The sequence below is a fragment of the Rhipicephalus microplus genome, chromosome 2, assembly GCF_043290135.1.
Source record: "Rhipicephalus microplus isolate Deutch F79 chromosome 2, USDA_Rmic, whole genome shotgun sequence".
Taxonomy (NCBI): Eukaryota; Metazoa; Arthropoda; class Arachnida; order Ixodida; family Ixodidae; genus Rhipicephalus; species Rhipicephalus microplus.
In genome coordinates this window covers 211122496-211139229 of record NC_134701.1, presented here as the reverse complement: position 1 = coordinate 211139229, position 16734 = coordinate 211122496, and the positions used below count along the sequence as shown (strand labels likewise).

At 44.2% G+C, this 16734-nt stretch overlaps 1 protein-coding gene across 6 annotated transcripts in view; it reads left to right on the top strand.

Annotated features, from left to right (window-relative positions):
* LOC119170435 (sodium- and chloride-dependent glycine transporter 1) overlaps window positions 1-15397 on the top strand; it is a 115562-nt gene extending 100165 nt beyond the window's left edge. For all 6 annotated transcript variants that reach the window (XM_075875472.1, XM_037421604.2, XM_075875445.1 and 3 more), the window contains exons 6-15: window positions 253-385; window positions 1152-1286; window positions 2018-2121; window positions 2498-2622; window positions 3880-3992; window positions 4167-4298; window positions 5854-5953; window positions 6596-6702; window positions 7910-8077; window positions 9862-15397. In XM_075875472.1, the coding sequence (XP_075731587.1) occupies window positions 253-385; window positions 1152-1286; window positions 2018-2121; window positions 2498-2622; window positions 3880-3992; window positions 4167-4298; window positions 5854-5953; window positions 6596-6702; window positions 7910-8077; window positions 9862-10107 (1363 nt within the window). In that variant the 3' untranslated portion in view covers window positions 10108-15397. The remainder of the gene's footprint in view (window positions 1-252; window positions 386-1151; window positions 1287-2017; window positions 2122-2497; window positions 2623-3879; window positions 3993-4166; window positions 4299-5853; window positions 5954-6595; window positions 6703-7909; window positions 8078-9861) is intronic.
* Window positions 15398-16734: the final 1337 nt, after the last annotated feature.

The following is a 16734-nucleotide window of genomic DNA, read 5'->3' as shown; positions in this document are numbered from 1 at the left end:
AATTGAGGGTGATTTGAAGTAACCATGGCTAGCTAAGACGCCCTTCTGCTGCACTTACAAAAAAAGCCGCACTAAGTTTTATATGCTGTTTTTAAGCTCATTTTTTAACCAAACGAAGAAAAAAAAAGCCATGGTACATTTCTTTCCTTCTTGGGGAGTACAACACCTCAGGCTACATGACAGATGTTACGTTACAGGTTTTCGAAATTGCCCGTAAATTCACTCTCGCCGTTCGCTTATTGCTGTTTGTAGCAACTATGTGCTGGACCTGACTGAAGGACTACATGACCTCGGCGGAGTGCGGTGGCAGCTGGCCCTGTGCCTCTTCATCTGCTGGGTCATCGTGTTCTTCTGCTTGTACAGGGGCGTCAAGACAATGGGAAAAGTGAGTGCGGGTGTTTTAGTATTTATTTATACGTGTCAACTTAACTTGTAAGTGGTTATCTTACGGATACATGCACCAGTTACACTGTTCATTCAATACTGCCGCGGCTATGCAGTTTGATGCATTCGTTCAACCAAAATGAATTCCGAATCTATTCTATCCACCGTTTCTCAATGCGCTAACATATTGGGAGCATCGAAGTTGAAAAAAAAGTAGTGCGGTCTACCGTTTGTATGAAGCTTAGCGTATTAAAGTTGATATTGCTTTATTTTGCCATCTCGTATAAATTACAGATTCAAATGTGGTGGTTGTAGAAAAAAAGCTATCCAGGATAGTTTGACGTGTCTATGCCCCTTTCCTTTGGCAGGTGTAATTGTTAATAGTCATTTACTCATGTAACATCAGCATTGTCGTCTAAAGGTGACGATCAGGGTAAGTAAGGAGTTGGAGGTGGATAAAAGTGATACTAACGCCTTTCTCCTGCATTCATAGCTAATTTCGTCTTTATTTTAGCTTTTCACACACAAAAAATCACAAGTGAAAACGCTTTCAATATACTTTTTAACTACATAGGGATAAGTAACTTTTTCACTTTTCGTATTTTAGTGCGTTTGGCGAGGTTGGTCGAGTGTCGGCATCACTTTCGTGCTTGAAGCTTCACCGCGATCTTATGCTTAAGGCTATCTTTTTACTTTGACTTTTAGTCCTTGTCTTTTTTCTTGTTCTTCTTCTTTTTATGACCTGCAATTTTTTTTGTGGTTTGCAGGTTGTCTACTTCACAGCCTTGTTTCCATACGTTGTGTTGGTCATTCTGCTCGTCCGAAGTTGCACTCTCGAAGGCGCTTACGACGGCATTATGTTTTATCTCACACCTCAGTGGGAACGACTCATGGAAGCTAGGGTAAGGCATCTTCTTTGGCACAACGCGTGCACGTTTCCGCGCGATTTCTCTAGCCTCGCGCTTTAGAAATTGCGCGAACTTGTGATTTCTTAAGCCTTGCTTGATTTTGTGTTTCGTTCCTGATCCTCACCTTGCTCTTGTGCTTGATCGTTAGCTGAAACGTAGAACTTCTAACACACGGAATATTATTCAATAAGTTATTCAATGGATCATGTTGCTGTCACTGAAACTTCTAATGATAGTATCTCATGAAACAAGCTTTAATTAAATCTATATTGCTTATGCAAATTTTACCAGATACTAATATTTTTCTTCTTATGGAGACACCAGCAAATGTTCACCAGAGCTTTCTTTCATTGTGCTAGTTCTTTGTTTTCGGTGTTTATTTATACACTTTTACTGAGATTATAGTGGCGCACTTGTTACTAACTGCTTGTTTTCAGGTCCCTTTGGTAAGTGAAGCGCCTTAATGTGAGCTCGTCGCTGGTGCGGAGTTCTAACAACTGTCAGCTTATCAAACTAGCCATCGACCAACTAATCGTAGACATACTGCGACGTAACTGTAGACAAGGCGCGTCTTTTTCGTCTACTAAAAAAAACGAAAAAGAAAACAAAGAGAGATTCTTACTTCCTTCCTGCCTTGCACAAGGGCACGCGAGTCTGGCGAGGGCGCGTGAACTGCAGGCAACCCTATTACGACTGCATAGATTCTTTTCCCTGTGTCGTCTCAGGTCTGGGGTGACGCTGCAATGCAGATCTTCTTTTCCTTGTCTCCGTGCTGGGGAGGCCTTATTACTTTAGCCAGCTACAACCGTTTCCATAACAACTGCTACAGGTGAGCCACCTTCACGTGCAACTGCACGATTACATCCTCCTTTTGTGTTTCTTGCTTGACTTGATGCATTTGTCAGAACAAAATGCAGTGTGTGGTGCGGCACTTGTCTTTGGTGTCTTCTTGTGTGCCGATCTTTTGTTGAATTCGCAGTGTTTGTTTGTTTTTTTGCGTTGTCGCGATTGACTGATGCGTCGTTTTGCCTTCGAATTGTTATGATGCATTGGTGGTCTGTGCAATTACGTGTTGACACGACGGGAGCTTTTTGCTTCTCCTTGTTTGTTTTGTGCTGGTCTTTCTACTGAGCAGGATCGTTTGGCTGATCAGTGTGGGTTTGGCTGACCACCGTTCTCGTTTCTTTTGCACCCTCTCTTCGCAGGGACACCCTCTTCATCTGCTTCGGCAACTGCGGCACCAGCTTCTTCGCCGGATTTGTCATATTTAGCATAGTCGGTTTCATGGCACACAAGCTGGGTGTGAACGTGTCTGAAGTCGCTGCTCAAGGTAATTGCTACTCAGAGACACTGCAAAAACCTACTACTGCTATGCGTGTGCCTTTCGTTGTGACGTCCCGCAATCAGTCGTGCCGGCTGCTCACGCCAGAACAAACAAAAGCGGATTTGCATTGCGCAATGTCGTGATCATTGAGATCGACGCGCCACCTGACGGTGAGCGAGCGCACTATGTGGTTGGCCCAGGGGCGAGTGGCGCCGCTGTAGCTACCCTGTGGAACTCTGGCGGAAGTTTGCTTTTCGTGCGCAGCACCTACGGATCCATTTGTGGATGCCAGGCACCAGCTACGCTGGCAAAGTGTTTCCGCTGTTTTTACGGTGGCTTTAAGAGGAGCTTCGATGGGCTTTCCTCATACCCGAGTCGTTGCCCAGGACGTGACAGTTCACGAAGCTTCTCTGAACAGAAAGAGCAACAAAATGGCCACAGAGATTCAAATGATGTCTCTTTCATTGGCACTTATACGCCGTCAAATTTCCCCCAGCAGGGTGTATTCGATTGTAGATAAATTAATTCTCGCCCGCTCATGGACGGCGGTGCTGCTCTAGAAAACCAAATCCTGCTGTACAGAGAGTCAGGAAGAACTCATGAGCGCGAAGGTAAGTCACCGGCTAAGCTTATGTAAGGCACGTACCACGTATTCGACACGATCCAGCAAAGCAAGATGACACTGGAAGATGGTGGACAATGGAAGACATCGAGTGACCAGCAATTCTGGCTCGCCGGGCTTACGATGCCTGTGATCGAGCCAGTTTTCATTTTTTTCCCCGATTTTTTCGCCATGTATGTACGATTCATGGAGGTGATTAAAACTCTTGTTGTTCCAGACCGGAGTGTTTGGAATGATTCGAGTGTGCCCGATTCAGAACGTGCGATGAGAGCGTTGACAATTTGGGCGTCGATTCTCTGTTGTGTGTGTACGTACATGCGCTGGCTGAAAGCATTAAACTTTGTTCTTTCTGGCGATGTGTACTGATTGATTGCGCTTTGAAAGCGCTGAACAAAACTTTCTGTTATTTGTGACAGAAAAATGAAATGCAAGGTAAGTGCTGAAACCGCAGTATTATGGTTTTCCCAGTGGAACTGATTGATTATTGGTCCACCATACAGCGTCAACTTTCAAACATGATTTCTGTGATGTACCTTCTTCACGTTGTTAAGTTCTTTAACTTTGTTCGTAACTGCTACTTCCGGGGCTCAGTGAGTCCTTTGCATGCAGTGAACTGATCTTGTTTGTATTGTTTTAAACAGGACCCGGATTAGCATTTGTGGCTTACCCTGAAGCGGTTACTCACTTGCCCCTGCCACCTCTCTGGGCGTTTCTATTTTTCTTCATGCTGATGACCCTGGGAATGGGAACTCAGGTAAATGTCTTACACGTTACTCTTGAATGAATTAGCTGGAACTCAGATCACAATTTCTAAATCTGCATCAAACTTACGGTATGGGAGGCACATGAATTTCAAGTATTTATAGTTTCCTTTGAATGATGCTCAAATCATTTTGTTCTTGCTGTCTTTTTCAACTCTCCTCTACAGTTTACGATTATCGAGACGGTCGTTACAACCATCGTGGACACCTGGCCAGAGAAGCTTCAGCATAGAAAGCCTCTCGTGTTGCTCGGAGTCTGCACGACACTCTTCTTCGCGGGACTCGTCATCTGCACAAACGTGAGTGATTGCTGGGTGAATTCCTCGAGACTTCTGCTCTCATTCTCGCGTTTGTTCCATCGTTCCATGTCTTATAGCCCTCTTTTTCTCTACTTTGCATGATATGGCCCTAGTCAAAGTGGGAATGCCATTTTCTAACTGTTCATTAGAATGTAAACGGGGACTGAATTGAAGCCGCGAACTTTGCGAATGCGAAAGCATCGGTCTCATCAGAAGGACATTCAATCAGTTAGTGTTCAAGTAAAGCTGGGCTCTTTTTTTTCTACTTTGCATGATATGGCCCTAGTCTGTGTGAGAATCCGGTTTTCTAACCGTTCATTAGAATATAACCGGGGACTGAATTGAAGCCGCGGACTTTGCGAATGCGAAAGCATCGGTCTCATCAGAAGGACATTCAATTAGTCAGTATTCAAGTAAAGCTGGGCTCTTTTTTTCTACTTTGCATGATATGGCCCTAGTCAGTGTGGTAATCCGGTTTTCTAACCATTCATTAGAATATAACCGGGGACTGAATTGAAGCCGCGGACTTTGCGAATGCGAAAGCATCGATCTCATCAGAAGGACATTCAATTAGTCAGTGTTCAAGTAAAGCTGGGCTCTTTTTTTTCTACTTTGCATGATATGACCCTAGTCAGTGTGGGAATCCGGTTTTCTAACCGTTCATTAGAATATAACCGGGGACTGAATTGAAGCCGCGGACTTTGCGAATGCGCAAGCATCGGTCTCATCAGAAGGACATTAAATTAGTCAGTGTTCAGGTAAAGCTGGATGCAATACCGCATGAAGCATACCAGAAACATCTATTTCTTTGTCACTATTTTATCTCCTTCTTCGATTCAGCATTGTTCAGAGTGTGGCTTCTTGGTATGCGCTGATGCAACATGTGAAGCAGCAATGAAATCATTCCTGGTTCAGTGTTTTATTAAAACGACTAGCTTTGTTGACCCTCACTATATTCAGGAAGCGAAACTTTTTTGCTAAAGTCGATGTCGGTATTAACAGACTCCTCACTTGAATTCTTAATGCATTACATCACAGTTGAATTAAAGCACCTGCACAAATATTTGTTCAGGGGTGAAGAAATTAAGTGGATAGCCTTAATAGCTGGTTTAACTCTCTCATGAAGAAGTTACATGTAGAAACGTTATATCTTAGTTCACCTCCTCACTTCACTAGTGACTAGCCCGTCCTCAACATTTCATAACAAACATGCACAACGGCGACGTCAAAGATATGCAGGGTTTCGCATGACCTATACATGTATAATATTTGACGAATAGCTGTGGGACTGACTTTCGTTTCCAATGAATGTGATGTTATTCTGTCTTTTGTTGCATCGACGACTAACAGGATCAGACTGGAAAAATAGTTATTGGTTAAAACTAGTACGGTAAAGACCTGAGTGATCTGTGAATGATGCATATATACTTAGCGCATACGTCTGCTCTTTTCCTGTGCCTTTCTTTTTCATTTTAAGCCTCCTTCCTTTCTCCCTTTGCATGGTAATCGCACCTTTATATTAAGGAGTGTCTGTCTGAAATCTTTCTTTCTACAGGGTGGCATGTACGTGCTGCAATTGATGGACAACTACTGTGCCAGCTTCTCTGCCTTGATGATCGGCTTGACAGAAATCATCGTGATTGCCTGGGTCTACGGTGAGTGACTGCATACTATGTCGTAACAAATGCAGCCTTGTAAAATGGGTCAATAAACAATAAATCAGCAAAAACTGCATAAGGAAGTTATACACAAATGAGTTTGTAGCAAGCTGTGACAATAACAGGCGTTTAGACTTAGTCCAATGCCAGATCTACCCTGTGGAAAGGCAGCAGTTCATGCACGTACAAGTTTCATATTTAGACAATTGTATCGTTCGATATGTGGGGTTTAACGTCCCAAAATCACCATATGATTATGAGAGATGCCGTAGTGGAGGGCTCCGAAAATCTTGACCACCTGGAGTTCTTTAACGTGCACCCAAATCTGAGCACATGGGCCTACAGCATTTTCCCCTTCATCGAAAATGCAGCCGCTGCAGCTGGGATTCAATCCCGTGACCTGCGGATCAGCAGCCGAGTACCTTAGCCACTAGACCACCACGGCGGGGCATTTAAGTAATTGTATGTGGAGCAAGATCAACTTTGAGTATAATAAAATCTCATAAATAGTGTCTCGCCTGTTATTTATAAACTTAGCAATGTTTCGAACGCTGAAAACTTGTTCCGCGTTCCTCCAGACTCAACGCTTTTTCTGACGGAATACTTGTCACGAAGCTAATGCTTGTTCTGCTTTCGCAGGTGTCGATCGCTTCATGGAAGACATCAAAGTCATGCTGGGTCATTATCCGTTCCCCGTGCACTACTGGAGGCTGGTTTGGAAGTACCTGGTGCCCACGCTTATCTCGGTGAGACATTTTATTCAATATCTTCGTGAAATCACGAATGCCGATTACAGCCCATGCGAATTATCTCGCATAACAAGCGCCATTTCGCACTGACGAGAGAGGGTGATTTCGACTTCGGGCTGTTCGGCGTGCCACTACAGCCCATGAGGGCAATAACCGCTGGCGTCTTTTGGAAGTTCACGTCGTTGAGAGTAAAACTAACTTCAGATCTCACTTGAATTTTATTGCGAGGTTCATGGCTAAAACATAAGATATACTTCTCGTCATGGATTGCTTCTATAAGCCGTTATCTCGCTTCTATTAGGGGCGAAGCTCCTTATTCCGTGGGTCGTACGTCCCTTGTCCTTGTAGTCATCGTAGTAGCCACTTGCATTACATTGCGTGTCAATAAAAACGGTGTCACAGCATATCCACGCAGTGAATGATAATGAGTGGGACGAAGGGTCCATCAGTCCGGCATGCGTTCATTTCGGGTGGTCTGGCCTCGTACTTCTGAACGATGTTGAGCTCTCAGACGTCGGTGGACGAGGCACTGGCATTTGCCAATTCCTCGTTGGTCTTACGCACTCGTATTACCACGAGGACGGGCTGTAGAGAGCTTCGCCCCACTCGTCATCATTCACCTCGTGAATGTGCTGTTTTTTTTTTATCGATGGACAACGCTACATGCTTGTGTTTCGCTAACGACAGTTAATTTTAAGAGATGACACCTTCAAGAATAACAAACGCTGATGATACACGCGGCTCTCTCCACATCGAAGTGTTTAAATCAACGTTATCTAATGTTTATAAAACCATCTGTACATGTAAATCTTAGTATAGTGAAAGAAAATTGCACTTCTAACTAAATTGCATAAACCTCTCACAGAGACAAGTAAGGAAGTGAAGGAAGTATGAACAGTGCAGGGCCTGTATACGACAGCCTATATGGACGCCGATATGGTTCTCATAGCCGCAGTGCACACACACTAAAGTTAACTGGTTTTTCCCTCATTACACACACATATTGCACGTGATTCATGCATGAGTGTGAAAGAAAATATAAACGTTGTGAAACTGTGGAGAAATAAACTTCAAACTGCTCCAATGCCCCTGTCAGATTTTTCACTGTAATTGAGAGGTCTCTACCTAGAGTTTCCGACCACCTGTTCATGAAACACAAGCATACTTAGGACACCGCGTTGTGCACGTGACCTGTCGATCGCAGGCCATCTTGGTGTTCTCCTGGATCGACATGCCCTCGACAAAGTACGGCGACTACGAATTCCCCACCTGGGCCACCGGCGTCGGATTCCTGTTCTCCTTCACCTCGATTAGCGCCATCCCGATCGTGGCTGCCATGAAGATCTACAACGCCAGGGGAACGTTAAAAGAGGTGAGTGTCAGCGAATTGCGCTTGCATTGTTCTACGAGTCAATTGGTCACACATTAGCATATGAGCGACAAAAACGAAACCAATAAATACGCGATAATTTGCAGCAATGACTGTAAACATGCCCTAAATCAACGCTTAAACGTAACATAAAATTCATTATCATCATTGTTAGCCTGTTTTAGTCCACTGCCGGACGCAGGTCTCCCCCAATAGTCTCCAGTTTACCTTGTCCTGTGATTCTATTTTATCACTGCAAACTTCTTAATTTCGTCTCTACATCTCACTCTCCACCTTCCCCTAGTCAGTTTCCCATCACTAGTTAACAATTCTGTTACTGTTTATGTCCAGCAATCTGGGACATCGACCAGTGCGGCAAAGTGGATCCCAAGGGGAAGCGCTGGACGCCAACGTTAAGGGCAGCGTTCTTCAAAAAAAAATGATTACTGAGCAATACTTGATTTTTTGCTAATTGCAGTTAAGGCACTTATTACTGACAACGCTCTTATGCTGTACAGCGCGAATAGTTCTAATTCGCTGGATGAATTTTTTTCTCCGAGACACGTTTGTGTATCCATTGAAAATTTATGGGGTGATTTTTGTAAAGCTAATTGTAGCGCAACGATAAGTTATTTGCTGATTGCTCTCTAGTGTCATGTATGGTAAGACAACTTGTCTTTGTGTTTTTAATTTCGTGGGATTACGCTGACTGGGATTTTTTCTGGAGAGCTTTCCCAAATCTATGGTGCAGGAAAGCAGCATTACAAGGGTAAAGAAAATCACCAGTCGGCAAATTGATGAGAAAGTGGCCGTTGATCATGGGAAAAGCTCAAGAAAAGTCTGCAGATGTGATGTACATTATGATGTACAGCATGAAGGTCTGTATGCCACGTGGTGTGAAAAACGGTGAACTAAAATTGATGTCCTGAATGGCTGGGTATGACTGTTCACCGCTGTGGTTTATCCTATGCATGACGTGACCTGCTCAGGTTAGCTGGTTAATTGAAAGTTAGCTTGTGTTAGTTAACCATGTACACGAAGATAACGTGCTAAAAATTGTGGGCTTGGTTAGCAGGGAAATATGTAAGAACGTAATACTTGTAGTGACGCCGTATTAATGTTCCTGCATCTGCATGACGTCAAACAGTCTGACAAAGTATGTTCGCGTCTGGTTGGTGAATTGCTGCTGGATGACAGACAGTTTTTGCGTTTTAAACGAAAAGAGCGCCAACATGGCGGGCTTCTAGAACGCTGCTAAAGACTCGCAAATGCAGGGGTAATATGTTCATGTTCGGTAGGTCACTTCCACATAACATGGCTGAAATATCAACCAAATACTTAGGAAGGTATCTTGGCTTTTTAAATGTTCTGCAAGTGATAAGAATGTCTACCAATTTTGCTGAAAGAGCTTAAATATAGACCCTTAAAAGAAAAATTCAAATACCATATAGAACGTCTCTCGATGTGTGTATTCTTTTATTACTATTGTCATATTCCTCCGCACCGTTCAATATATTTCCTCGGTGACAATCGTGTTCGACGGCACTAGAAGAGAGGAAGATAGCACATAACACAGCACATACACAAACATGCCGTCAGTCACATGTCCATCACGCTGGCGGGGTACGTGACATGCAGCTGCTTGTCGAAGTTTGTTTTTCTTAGAAAGTTCAGTGGTTTTTTGGTCGCCTTCAGCTTTCTGTTGACCTCAAGAGCCCCTATCTTGTGCATATGCATTTCTCTCTTACCCCAGTGACGTTCAGTTTGCCCACACATACTTCACGCAGCGAATCAAGATGCTTTCCCAACCTACGGCCGAGTGGGGACCCAAGCTGCAGATGCACCGCATGGAGACGCACAGCCCCAAGCACACTGACTCTCAGGTGCCTCTGGCGCTGCCCAGCTACAACCAGGACGGCGACGACGACGACGTCTTCCCCGTTTACTACAAGCCCGACAACGGTGACTCGGAGTCGGAAGCCGGCGGCATCAGCCTCAACATCCGGAAGAGCTCCTACGAGACGGGCCGATGAGGGCCGCCGTCTCGGGCTGCAATGCATGCAGAGAGCGCCAGCTACGGGACTGCTCCTGTCGCGACGTGGCCCCGACGTCGGCGCCGCCGGCACGACGTGTCTTCCTCCGCAAGTGCCACAGCAGCACCGTCTTCCACGGAGATGTTCGGGGCCGGCCCCTCGGTTACCCAGACAGCCGGAGGTCGTTCACACCCTGTAGCTGTACCTGTAGCCAGTATCTCAGTTCTGTTTTGGCTGCAAGGCTTATAATGCACGCCAGGCCGAGGTAAACTGAGCCGCCTGCCAAACGCCCGTTGTTGATGAGAGGCATTTGGGATTATAGTGGCGCTACCACGTCCTTCCCTTCGGTCTTCTGTGAGGTCTCACCTCTCAGTTCCGACATGCAGTCCCGGACGCCGTTGACCGATGTCATGGGATCGATCCCTGCCGTATCTTATGTGATCAATTGAGGTTCACGAGAACAGGTTGACCTCACCTCTGTTGGATAAGCCGACGTCGAGAACGACGTCATCGACGAAAGCATGATGTTGCACCACATTGGCAGCTCACGCTTTTGTCTTGTGGAGCGTACTTTGTCGAAGAAGCTACAAGCTAAATGGCGTTTGTCGGGCGACCGGCTTACAGCTCCTGGATAAGAAACGTTACTAGAGAGTCACATTGTCATCAATGTGTGACGAAACGGCTCAATTGCACTTGGCCTACAGACTAATCGTGACCTTGCAGTTGACACCAGCTCACTGAGACTGTCTCAGCCTCGATAAGTGCTAAAAAGAACGAAAGCAAACGCTACCCTCAGCTTTGTTTCCTGTGCAAAACTGCTTTGCAGCTACGTTGCAGTGAGCGTTAGTTGAGAAGCCGGCTGAGATCCGCCGGTGTGATAGACAAGCCAAACATGAGTCCCAAAGGATTTAGTACTGATTGTGTCAGCTTGTTAACTAGTATTGTGTACCTTGTAGCAAGGTAATGTGTGGCCCCGGGAAGGCGTTCGAAAACGAATACTTTTTTTTTTTTGCTTCCCGAGTTTGATTTACGCAAACTGCTTACGTCATTTAAGCGTGTGAGTGTGTCTATAGTACGACGCTCAGACACTAGACGTAACAAGTTATGTTATGTAAAACAAAAAAAGAAAAAAACATCTCTGGCATGGCCACACGACACGTGCATAAGCTGAGTATATAGTTTAAAAGTTTGTATATTGCCGGTCTTTACCTGATCTGAGACGTTTACCTTGTTTCAGCCTGATATCTGATGCTGACAGCTACTTTTTAGGAAAACTGTAAAAAGAAAACCCACGAGAGTCAAAAAGCGAAGAAGATTAACTATGCATATTTAGTAGTAAATGTATTTGACTAATTTTAATTAACAATTTCTACAAAAATTCAAACTTTTGCTGCTCTATTTAGAAAAAAAAGCTTTTTTTTTTTGCCGATAGGCAACTTAATATGCCTCAGTGTTAGGCTGAAACGAAGTACACTCCTGCGAAGATGGTGCTCTGGGCATCTGTGTGTGTCCATGTATTATACGACTTGTTTAGTGTAAGCGAATCCGTTGTACCAGATACGGGATTTCATCGATCATGCAAAATTCAGCTATTGTACATCGCGCTTATTGTATTGTATGCAGGTTTAATGCAATTGAAAAGAAATTCACTTTCACACACAAACACTCACACACACACACACACACACAGACACACATAGAGGAGACCTCTTTATACATAATGTCCACATATCACCTTTATCTCCGTACTGTTTGTTTAGACGTACAGTCAACTTCTCGATGACCGCCACACGTCATGAGTGTAAAAAAAAACAAATTCACGCACTTCAGAAACGCAACTATAGCACTTTAATAGACGTGGAATGTGCAACACCATCTTTCATGCACGATATTGCGATTTGTTAAATATGCTTATTTCATGACACGATGACATAGTGGAAAAAAAGTAAAGGTTGCAATAGGCCTATCATTTGAAATGAGAATTCAATTCGTAAAATTGACTTTCCCTCATAAACCTTGACCACGTGAAAGCGTGGTTCAGTATTTTGGTCTGTTTACGGTATTAAAAGGTATAGGCTGCTTTTTCCTGGGCTTTGTACTTCACGCAGTTAGCGGGAACTGTTTGCAGATTAATTGGTGAACAATAGATGATCAGATTCCCGATAATTGTATTTCAGCGTGTCTGTCAAAATGCATATTTAATCGACGCAGTGATTGCTGGAGCTGTTTGTCGAGAATACTGAGACAAAATTGGGTCACCCTGGATCGGTTTGCTCTGTTCATGAAACATTTTTCGAGTTACGACGTGCAGTTGAGGCTTTATACTTGTAAACCACGAATTGGGGGTTGCCCTTTCCAGTAGTTTTGTGGAGAGTGCAAACGTGTTTTGTCCCTTTCAAAGTTTGTGTCGTTGAAACGAGGGTGGAATGTGAAACGCGGGAGCCCATTTTCGAACGCAGTATTTGAGCATTTCTAGTGTGTACACTCGAACATGAAAGGTGACAAACTCTAGCTGTGATGTTGCTTGCTCACGTCCTTGAAGGAAGACGGGAACTGTAAATTCATGAGGGTAGTGCGCAGAAGAAGAAGAAGAAGAAAAGAAGAAAGAAACGCGTGTCTTCGTGTCTTCCTCTACCTGGCTTGAACAGTATCCAGAGAGCAGTGATCAACTTTGTACATAGTCATACGTGTAGATTTTTGTCATGAAAACTGCATGGTCTGTACTTACACGCACCACGCCGTGATGTTTGCTTCTTTTCGTTATCACTTCGCGTGCCCCCATTATTTTGACCATGTTGATGTTGTTGCTGTACACGCGCCATCTTTTTTGTTGTCGGGATGTTGTTGAGATGAACGAATATGTTGTTCGCTGTCTGTCAAGCCTTACGAGCTAGGGTAGGAAGGCTTATCAATTACAGATTACAGTTGAAACAGAAAATGAACTGTTATGACCTTCACAATAGCCAATTAGACATCTTAAAGAAACAGTCCATCCTAGCGAAACAGTACATTGGGAAGACGTTTGCTTACAACTTATCGGCGATTTGTCGTTTCGTAAATGGGTATCAGCAGAAATTTCAAATTTTTTTTATGAACGCAGAATGATGTCGAGCACTTTGCGGAGCATAACCATTTTGGTTAATTACTGTTTTAGTTTGACAAAATTGCCAGCTATTGGCTATCTATCGATCGCCTGTAATGCGACGTTCAGCATGTTTGTTCATTCAATTCGAGCACTAGGGTGATACCCTTAAAAGTATACTCCGTTGCCCCATGAATAACACCTTGCAAACTTTCTATTATAAACAACAGCAAGCTCTAACTACATTTCCAATGAAAAAAGGTGTCGTAAGAAACTTTGTAATGATTCTTCTGTTCACCTTGTGTGCGCAAAAACACGACTCGAGATTTCGGCAGCGATATGTACGAAAATTTTACTTACTGCACTTTTCATACCGTCTATCGCATGTATAATCGTCAAGTACGATGAAAAGCCGGTGAACAAGAAGATTGCGCTACCTGCGATTCGAGCCTACTCCTTAAATGCCAGGGTGTTAGTCACGAGACAGCTGAGCACCATTTTTACACCTGTAAAGGTGTTCTTAGTGTGTATACTCGATCCTTGAAGGTGCACTACGAGTGTAACTGCTCGAAGCTTACAAGAAGCCCCCTCTGTGAAGTTGTACATACGTGTATTTACACCGACGATTTTAGAGACAAAACCATTCTTTGTCCTTTTTTTTTTTTTTGCTTGGAGAGGTAGAAAGAGGAGGGTCAGGAACATCTCTCGCGGCTGCAGACTGGGAAAACACACGACACGCGAGAATCGGTTCAAGCCTCGACACCGACTCTTGCGAACTTGTGCCAACTGGGACGCGACGATAGTGCGTCACGAGTTTTTCTTTGTTTTCGCGTGTTGTTAAGCGTGATTGCTAGTCATTTTAATGCCCGCGCGACCGAAGGCGCTCCCGGCGCATAGCAAGATCTGTCGTGCTCACGGTGTAGGGATTGCAATTAAGTACACTTTCGATTCACGAGTCCCGAATGAACCCGCCCACTTCTTTGCGCGTTTCGCTGTCGACGGTTATCAGAAGCAGCAAAAAAAAAAAACAAATGAGGCACTACTCTCAGTTCGGTTTCATTACATGAAATGCGCAACCTGATGATCGAGCAAAAGCTGGTTTATAGATAACGAGCGCTGCGCCGATAACTTGTGCTTCGGCTCGTATATCATAAACTGATGTACTCAAACGTGCAAACCCTTCCTGTAGTTAGAATTCCATCATCGTTGCGTTGATTGCTTGGCATTCTACTTGGTAGTATACAGACAGATCACCGTTCGCCTGGCGCGGCCAAGGTTTACAGTCACGTAAAACTGTGCTATCGCTGGTGATAACATCTGACGTCATTTTCCTATCCCGTCACCATTTATTGATTCCTAGCTTCGTGGAACTGATCCGTTTTCTATTGCAGTGCATTCTTTTGTAAAACATTATCTACTGTTCAAGTTAAAAATTATCACGACGCGCCGTGAAAATGGTGAGAGAACGAACACGGGACTTCATGTACAGGACCACAGAATCAGCTGTAGGCAGCTTTGATCTAGCCGTGTTCTAGCTTTTGCAATTCAGTGAAGATCACAACATGTTATCATTCACACGAGCTCTGTTCTTGAGAAATTCTTTTTTTTTTTTTACGTCCTTCGGGTTTGGAACTAGTGCTCTACTGTATACGGGTCGTGATACCGCCAAAAAGTTAACCAGTGGAGTGGAGTACACTACTCGATATTGGGCAATGTATTTCAATTGTACAAGCTAACGCTTCGTGTAGAATAATGCGAAGGTGGTTTCGCTACGGCGATGACAATAAGTTTGAGAATTTCATTGTTGCGAGTTTGTTTCCGAAGGATACTTCTCGCAATACTTTGTTTTGCACGCAATAACCCGAGCTCGCGGCGTTCTCAACTGAAGATGCGTGAGACTACAAGATTTTTTTTTATTTTTTTTTTCGCATCCATCTGCTTTGTATACCACTTTACAACCAGCAATTGGTACTCGCAGTGTATACAACACCAGTGTCTATGCGCCGAATGACTGTCTGCTCAACGAAGTGTTTTCGAACTGTCTCTTCTGTTTTGTACATATACGTAACATAGAATGACTCATCACATTGTTCGAGGTCCTGAAAACGTGTTTTAATATTTTTTTGTTTGTTTGCATGGCTTTCATATCATCACTCATGGCATTGAACTTGTTGCATGAATGATTACATAATAAAGATATGGTGAGAACATTGTGTACTTTTTCTCTTTATTTATTGCGTAGCGGCAGGCAGCGCGCTGTTTTGGCTCCTCTGAAGATCAGTGGCATAGCCGTAGCCAGAAAGTAAGACCCCCCCCCCCTCCTTCTTCTTCATTTTACCATGGTGTACAAAGCACCAAATTACCCTAGGCGACATCTCCCGGCCCTGCTCTACTTCAGGTAAAAGTGGTGCCCATCTACGAAAAAAAAAAGTGCCTACGCCCTTGCTGCGGAGGCTAATCTACTATAATCGCGAACAACTTTTCTTGGCATTGTAACGAAGGCAACAGAGTCAAATCGCGCATATCCTACCGCTAACGAATCTAGTCCCACAACAGTGTTCTTTTTTTCTAAGGGAGACATGAAAAAGGCTGCCTTCATTTTTTGCATGTAGCTATCTGACACAGGACACAGCCCACACCAGTAAGATATTCATATTTGTTTTAACTTGTTCGTTGTCACTTCGCATTTTTTAATTTTATGTTACCTCGAACGCCAAGTAGCGTCTGCGTCGATGTGAAACGCTGGTCGCACTCGGCCATCACTGCCCACACCGGTACGGAACTCGTGGCATACCGGACTAGGTCGCGTAGCGCTATATCGTATACATGTGCAGAAGCTTCTCCCCGGTAGCTTTCCGTTCATTGCCGAGAAAAGCTGTCCGCAAGTACACAAGAATTGTTCATTGTAGCGGCAAAAGGTACTGCTCGGTTCTCACTCCTAACTTTCCAGGGCCCTGCCGCGCATGCGTCGTAAGCAGTACTGATAGCAAGGCGGCGCTGATCACGTGAGATCGCCAGTGTTCACGCAGTCTTTATCGCCATAAAGCATGCGAATGGGCGCGTGTAGAGTATTCACTGATTCAAACGTGACATCTTTATTATTTTTTCTTCAGTGTAACAAGTGTGCAATAGCTGGAGATGAACACGTCATGTCGCGAGGAAGTTCGAACCTGGTCACTTATGATAATGTTGTCGCTGATCTACGCGTTAGAGCTGAAATTACACTGGTATCTCCCAATTTGAAGATGCTAGCAACGAAAGTATGTGTGTTACTAAGCCTTAAATTGTCTGCAGTTTCTATCCATGAATACTGTACGTCCTTCCTATACATGCGTATAGCGCTAAATGAACGCGCAGAAAACTAATATAACCATCAACAAGGTTTGCTTTTACGCAACCAAGCCTGCTTCTGTTTTGAAAGAGAGTGCGCCGTATAGGCTTCATCGGTTATTCAATGTGTTCCGTGACGCCGCCTGCTGAAAAAAAGTTGGCTTTCGCAAGTTCCAGAAACATGGGCCGAATGCAGGAAGCTTTCCAATCGGTAA